Source organism: Rhinolophus ferrumequinum, chromosome 10 (assembly GCF_004115265.2).
Source record: "Rhinolophus ferrumequinum isolate MPI-CBG mRhiFer1 chromosome 10, mRhiFer1_v1.p, whole genome shotgun sequence".
NCBI lineage: Eukaryota > Metazoa > Chordata > Mammalia > Chiroptera > Rhinolophidae > Rhinolophus > Rhinolophus ferrumequinum.
The window spans coordinates 694,386-701,748 of NC_046293.1; the positions used below are offsets into that span (position 1 = coordinate 694,386).

Genomic DNA, 7,363 nt, shown 5'->3' on the forward strand with positions numbered 1-7,363 from the left:
TCAGCCTTCCCAGTGTGCTCTGCACTAAGCTCTGTCTATTCCTGGGAGGGGGTGGGATGAGTGAGAGCCCCAGTGGCCCCGGTGGACCCCCAGCAGGCTGGCCGGCCTGCCCAGGCCGTGGGGACAGGCGGGTTCCCCCAGACCCTACTGCTCCATGGCATCTGCCCACACAGAGCAGGCCACCCTGGAATGCCGGGCCTCAGCAGCCATTGCTCAGGAGTGCGTGCCAGGTCCCACAGGCCCCAAAGGCCCAGACGCCCTCAGTGTGTGCCAGGGGCCCACACCCCAATCCTCTGCCTGCCCACTTCGCTTCCCCAAACTTCCCATCCCCACTCTTGCCTGCGGTCTCAGGACACTCCTGTGTCCGAGTTTTCAGTTCCAGGGGCCCCTTAGCAGGCACACAGGGCAGGCAGGGGTCTACATGCTCCTTAGACGGGGCAGTGGCCGGGCACTGGGCTGGGGGACACAGGGACAAGACCTGAAGGCTCTGGGCCCAGATGGCCTCCTCATAGGCCCAGTGGGTGCCCCAGAGTCCCAGCACGGGGAGCTCCCTGGATGGCGGGGTCATTCCCTTCATGCTGTGGCCTGACCCCATCTCCACGCCTGGACCTGGCCATGGCTCCCACCAGCCCGCCTCGCCCACAGCTGCCTACCCGGGCCCACCCACACCATCACTCCCACCCACACCCACCTGTTCTCTGCACCTAAAATTCTTCCCACCCCTTCCACCAAGCAAACCTGTACTCATCCTTTAGAACCCCTTCCAGCCGTCTGTGGGGCAGCATGAGCCCCTCCCCATGCACACCTCTGGTCTGCCTGCTTGGCCTACAAGGGCCCCTTCCTCTTCCCGCCTGACTGGAGAACAGGTCAGGGGTCCTCTTGGGGCCACCACCAGATATGGCCTCCAGACTAGTGGCAGCTGTCAACACCCACCCCTGCCAACCCTGGGTCCGGCTCCCTGCCCCACCCAGAGGTCCCCGATGGCACAGCCTGCTGCCCGCTCCCTCAGGTACAACAGGGGCAGGAATGGGGTGGCAAGGAGGCCAAAAGCCTCACACTGGACTTTCCCACCTAAGCCCCCCACACTGCTGCCTCCTCAAAGGAACGGGGAGGAGGATGGTTACCCAGGGACCAGAAGCCCTTTCTCCCATGACCTTCTCTCTCTCACCCCAGGCTCCCAGCCCAATAAACACAGATATCCGTTATATACAAAACAATTTACTTGAAATACCTGTATAAAAAAATATGATTTCCAGACATCTTACTTTTGAACTAAAAGAACCCCCCGTCCCTGATGCCTACACACTGGGACCACAGAAACAGCTACTAAAATAAATTAAAGGCTTGAGACTCTGTCCCCCCACCCCCCAGCTTCCAGAGCCAACAAGCAGACTGTACAAGAACAATAATTTAAAACCCATCCCCCAGGGCGCAGAGCCCCAAGGTGGCGGAGTCACCCACTCCCCTTAAATTAGCCACTGTACAAGTCCATCCTCCGACAGACGCAGGTAGGGTTGGGACCTGGGGTCCACACACAGCCACCCCCTCTCCAGCCTCAGGGGCCTAGAGGAGCAGGGCTGCTGGGAAGGACCCCCCACAAATAAATTAAACAATAAATAGCCCTCCGCGGGGGTCACACCATAAATAGACATGCACACGCACACGCACACACGCACCGTGCATGAGTGTGGGCGGCAGAGGCCTGAACGTTGCATTGCTTGTGCACAGACATGCCCGGACGAACACCGAAGGACAAGGGTGGGTGCGGGAGGTGGGCACTAGGGACCCTGTGCCCGGTGAGACGAGGCCACAGGACAGACAATGCTCCTGGCCTAACTTCGTCAGATCGGGAGGCGCGGAGGGCCGACAGCACTGCCTCCCAGAAGCACAGGACAGGGACAGTCTCGGGGTCAAGCACCCGCCCAGGACAGGCGGGACCTCGCTTCGACCGGAGGTCTTTGGACAGACAGAGCTTGAGAATACCAAGTCCCGTGAAAGCAGCGTTCGAAAAGGCACTCAAAGCAAAGGAAACAGGCCCGGTGCCAAAGGCAAAGGTCACCAGGAGTTAGAGGTCACTGCTTTCTCAAGGAGCAGGCAGCCCTGACAGGACAGGCCCTACAGAGGGCCATGCTGGGGCAGGTGGTCCCTCTGGTCCCACAAGCCAGGTGCAGGTTCCTCCTCACAAGCTCTCACTGCTGGAGGTGGTGCTGGCCCCGTCATCTGCGTCCAGGGCACAGAGCCGCAAGTCACAGCTCTCGGAGGCGCCCCCGTCTGCCCCCAGCATCCAGGGGTGGGTGGAGATCTGGTCCAGCGAGGGCCGCTCCGAGGGCCTCAGGGACAGACACCACTGAATGAGCTGCTGGCACTCTACAGGGGAGGAGAGAGGGTCAGGAAGGAGCCAGCTCCCGGTCCCCCTTATCCCACGCCCAGCCCAGTCCAGGCCCCTCGCACACCTGGGGAGACCCTCCTCCGGAAGAAAAGGCGGCCCCGCAGAATCTCCTCGTCCTGCTCGAAGGGGATGTCCCCACACACCATGTCATAGAGCAGCACGCCCAGAGACCAGACAGTGGCAGAGCGCCCGTGGTAGCGGTGATAGCGGATCCACTCCGGAGGGCTGTACACCCGGGTGCCTGAGGAACACACAGGGCTTATAGGACGCACACCCAGGTGCCAGCACCGCAAGAAAACACCAGGACTGAGCTCGCAGGGAATCATCTCAGAGGCCTGAACCAGAAGAGGGAGCCAGCCTCGAAATCCTGCTTGTCATCACCCTGGAAAAACCCCACGGGCGTGGCCTCCCCAGGGCTGGCCCAGCTGGGGGAGGAGCCGGTCACATGGGCGAAGGCTCGGGTTTCACAACAAACAGATGTGAGATGAGGATTCGAAGCGGGGGCCCAGGGAGGCGGAAGGGAGAGGAAGAGCAAGAGCGGGCAGAGAGGAGGGGGGAGGAGTGGGCGGGCGGGGAGCCCCGGCTTCCCCGAGCTCCGCAATGCGGGGATTTCTGCAATGCGGGGTTTTCTGCCAGCGCCCCCGCGCTCTCTGGGCACGCACGCAGCGCCCGCCCCCACGCAGGCGGAGGCCGGAGCAGCACCGGCTCCAACATCACCAGGGTCTGGGGCACTCCCCACACTGACACGCGCGCAAACACCGCGACCTCACGGTCCCCCGCCGCCCGAGGGCGCGCCCTAACACCACCGGAGGGGGCAGTCTCGAGCCTGCCCCTCGCCCCCACCCACCACGAACCCGCTCGAGATCCTCGGCTTAGTGCCCACTTGAGCGTGCCCGAAGCGGCGCGTGGCCTCAACAGTCACCAGCCCCCGCACCCCCTCCCGCGGGCGTTACTGGTCGCTGGAACGCCAGCCCGCGCTCACCGTCGAAGTCGGTGTACACTGTGTCCTTCAGCAGCGCGCCCGAGCCGAAGTCGATGAGCTTGAGCTCTCCCGAGCGCAAGTCCACCAGCAAGTTCTCGTCCTTGATGTCGCGGTGCACCACCCCGCAGGCGTGGCAGTGGCGCACGGCGGCCAGCACCTGCGCGAAGAAGCGGCGTGCCAGGGGCTCATCGAGTGCGCCGCGCTCCGTGATGAAGTCGAAAAGGTCCTGGGCCGGCTCAGGCCGCTCGAGCACCAGCAGGAAGCCGTCGGGCCGCTCGAACCAGTCCAACAGGCGGATGACGCCGCGCGCGCCGCCCGCCGCGCCCACCTTACGCAGCAGCACCACCTCCAGGGGCACGGCCGCGCCGCCCTGGGGGGACACAGCGGTCAGCGTCCACAGTCCGCAGCCCCGACCCCGCCGACAGCCCGCCCGCTCGGCCCCACACTTACGATGCTACCCCACTCGGTCACTCGCTCCTTCTCCACGTGTTTCACGGCCACCTGGGGGGACGGAAGGGGTCAGGCCCGGTCGGCTGCGACCACACGCGCTCTGGGCAAGAAACCCAAGTCCGCCCGGCGACCCGACTCACCGGGAGCCCGTCGGCGATGCGGTTGCCCGCGTAGACAGTGCCGAATCCGCCGCTGCCCAGCACGGCGCCCACCTGGTACACCTTCTCGAAACTCTCCTTGTCTGCCTTGGCTGTGGGGACCATGCGGGCGGGGTTGGTAAGGCGCGGTGCGCCCCCAACCCTCAATCCCCAAACCCCGACGCCCCCGGTCCCCCAATCTCCGGCCCCGCGCGTACCCGGCTGCAGGATCTTAACCGGGAGGTGCTCCACGCCGCCCGGCCCGCAAAGGTGCGCCAGGGAACCGAACTTGGAGAGCAGCATCGCGGGCGGCAGCGGGGCCCGGGCCCGAGGCCTCCGGGCTCTACGCCGCCTCTCGCCGGGCTCGGCTCCCCGCGCGGTCGCGGACGCGGGAGGGCGGCCTCCCTGGGCCGCGCGCAGCCCTGAGCCCCAGATGGCGAGCGGGCGCTGGGAGGAGAGCGCTGCAGAAGCACCGGCTTTCGGAATGCCGAAACCCGCGCTGGCGAGGCTGTCGCGCGACGCAGTGGCCCCAACCGAGCCCTCGTAGACCGCGTGAACGCGCAGCAGACCAAGCAGCTCACACGCCCCGGCCGCCTCGCCCCGGGGTTTTGGACCGCGGTTGCCTGTATCCCTCCGCGGGGGCGGGGAGAGTGAAACCCCGCCCCCTTCCGCCGGGATCCGCGCCGCGGAGTTGTCCCAGGGAACCGGGGCAAGCAGCCGAGGCGACTGAGAGGAGAGGCCGGGCGCCCCTTCCCGGGGTTGGCAGGGGTCGGCGGGTTGGGGCGGGAGAGGGGAGACGCGGCGAACCGCCCGGGACTATCTCTGTGTAGTAGAACCGCGGAAGCGCACAGCGTGGCGTCTCTTCCTCCGCGTTCACACACACGGTCCGCGCACGCGCAGCTCCTGCGCGGGCGGGGGCCGAGGCGTGTAGGGAGGGGCCGCGTAAGCCAATGGGAGCCGGGGTTTCCAAAGGGCACCGGGGCCCCAGCCAATGGTGGCGCGCGGGCGGGGTGGGGACTCGTAGACCCCGCTCAGGCTGCGCAGAGAAGGTCATCTGCGACACGCGCGTCTTCCTTGTTGGACCTTGTAGCGGTTGGCTGGACCGCGGGCTATAGAGCGCGCTGGGTTCTGAGGCTGGGCGGGATCCGGGCGGCCTGGCCGTACGTGTGTCTCCGGCAGTCCACGCACCTCCGCCACCAAGTGGCCTGGCGTGAGGATGCGGCGCCGTGCGCTCGGGGACTCCGCTCCGCGGCAGCGGTCCGGGACCCCGCCCACCCTGGGGCCGCAGTTCTGACCCGGGCTTGACCTCAAGCCCGCATCCGAGGTCCCTCCCTAACCACGCCTCCCCTTGCTGGAACCTTTGCCCTGCTGTTCTCGTGCCTAGAGCACCCTCCCCTGCTCTCCACCCCCTGACTGCCCTCCAGGCCCACCTGCTGACCACCTCTATCACGGAGCTCACCTTGACCACTGCAGTCAGGACCCGAGCCAGACCAGGTCTAAATGGCCTTGGTCGGGACCTCACCTTGTTCTCTGCCTTGTGCACTACACAGACTCACCTGTGTGGAGTGAGCAACACCACGGATGGCCAGCCAAGGTCACTGGCCTGAGCAGCTCACGACTCCCGGCTGTGAGCAGTTCTCCGAGTCAGGATGTCCACTGCCTCCCACGCAGTCCTAGAGAGGGTTGGGGGAGCCAGGGGCCAAGGTACTGGTCCTTCTGGCATCGCATGCGCTTCCAGCACCTCCTGGGGTGGCCCCAAAGCATGCACAGGAGGGCCTACAGGCTCCCTCAGCACACCCAACCTCCTCCAAGTCACACCCCTTCACTGCCATTGTCGCTGTCCCAGGACAGAAAGTGGACCCTCCACTCGTACAGCTCTTAGGGTCTTGCCTTACCGGAGCTCTAACCCTCCTGCAGTGTGGGCCCATGAAAGGAGAGCTGGGGCTTGGCCAATAAACTATGGGCCGCAGGCCAGTGCAGGGCGCCCCATGGGTCAGATCAAAGGTAGGATGCCAGAGCCCACCCCTTCAGCAGAATCCACACAGCACATGTGAAGGAGGAGGGGCTGTTGTCCACTAGTGGGTCCTTCCAGAGGACCAGCAAAAGGTCCCCCGAGCCTGGCCCCCTCAGTTCAGGCTGTTAGGGTTCCCAGACCTACAGCCAGTCCTAGGGCTGGGGAGGGCGGGAGTACTAGAGGGTGTTGTGAGCTCACCAGTGGCCTCCACAGTTGGACTTCTGCCTTGCTTGTGAACATCCAGGCCAGTCCTCTCGGATATCCTGGCCTGTGTGCCTAGCTGGTCCCTGTCTTTGGGAGTCAGCCTTGGGCTGCCATCAGCCCCGGCACCGCACCAGCTTGATGAAAATCTCCAGTCTCCCCAAACTCACACTCCTGGAAGGGAAGGTGTGTGTTCCACCTGTGCTGCCCTCACCCGCCACCCCAGTTCTGAAGGTGGGCTGGCTGTCTGTGGAGGGCCCCAGGAGTCTGGGTGCCCAGCCTGGTCTGGGAGTAGGGGACAGAGCAGGAGGCAGACTCTTTCCTGTGGTAGACATTTTCTTAGAGCCTTCATCCCTCTCTGACACTGTCGGGGGTGTGTGTGTGTGTGTGTGTGTGTGTGTGTGTGTGTGTGTATGTGTCTGCGCGCGCGCTCCTTGCACCAACGGAGTTCCGTGAGGGCTCAGAATGGACCGGCACAACTTCCAGGGGCTGTCCTTCTGCCTCGGGGACATCTTTCAGTCTCCATCCGGCCCAAGGACTGGACTGGGCAGGGGGCCTGGTTTCTCTGTTTGTGCAGCCACCCAGGGCCCCATGTCCACTCTGGTACTCCAGACAACAGTGCCCAGTGGGCAGGACTCAGGCAGGGTGCTGCCTACCTCACCCCAACCCTACCCTGCTGGTGGGCATGACCCACCCTATTTCTCTGCTTGGCAAACCAAGGCTCTTAGGGGTCTGTCTGCCCAGCTGTGGAGCCCCCGCCCTCCTTGTATGGGGGCAAAGCCAAATCTGAGACCCAAGGGTCTTGCGACTTCTGCCCTGGGTAAGTGACCCAGGCCACCTCTCCCCTGCAGTCTGAGCCACACACACACCCAGCCGCGTCTCTGGCTGTACAGGATACCAGTGCCTGTTTTTTCCTGGTTCCTGGAAGGCCCATCCGGTGGGCCTTAAAAATAGTTCTGTACCCCACAGGCAGGCCTGGCCCAGGTTAGCAACCCCACCGACAGCAGAACTGGGCCACTTCTGCAGACAGCAGGAAGAGGCCACCAGGAGGAAGGTTCAGCTGGGGTTGAGGCACCGAGTCCTTATCCTGCTGTCCCACTGACCGAAGACAGCCAGGCTGTGTCCCTTGGCCTCCCGCCATCCCTCAGGGTGACCAAGGCTCAGGCCAGCGTGGGGCGGGCGCCTCTTTG

At 64.6% G+C, this 7,363-nt stretch overlaps 1 protein-coding gene across 1 annotated transcript; it reads right to left on the bottom strand.

The window, feature by feature from the left end:
- Positions 1-1,525: 1,525 nt before the first annotated feature.
- On the bottom strand, positions 1,526-4,738 carry PIM3 (Pim-3 proto-oncogene, serine/threonine kinase). Its single transcript, XM_033118176.1, has 6 exons — positions 4,177-4,738; positions 3,962-4,071; positions 3,822-3,872; positions 3,372-3,741; positions 2,454-2,630; positions 1,526-2,367 (listed from the first exon to the last, which is right to left on the bottom strand). The coding sequence occupies exons 1-6, from the start codon at positions 4,259-4,261 to the stop codon at positions 2,180-2,182; spliced, it is 981 nt and encodes a 326-aa protein (XP_032974067.1). The 5' UTR covers positions 4,262-4,738; the 3' UTR covers positions 1,526-2,179.
- Positions 4,739-7,363: the final 2,625 nt, after the last annotated feature.

What these genes read in the sequence shown, in the direction of transcription:
- PIM3 (XM_033118176.1), bottom strand. Translation starts at nt 4,261, where the DNA reads ATGCTGCTCTCCAAGTTCGGTTCCCTGGCGCACCTTTGCGGGCCGGGC. An exon ending in GGTTAAGATCCTGCAGCCGG is followed by an intron (nt 4,072 to 4,176) that starts GTACGCGCGGGG and finishes TGGTCCCCACAG; the next exon opens with CCAAGGCAGACAAGGAGAGT. An exon ending in CCGGAGGAGGGTCTCCCCAG is followed by an intron (nt 2,368 to 2,453) that starts GTGTGCGAGGGG and finishes CCTCCCCTGTAG; the next exon opens with AGTGCCAGCAGCTCATTCAG.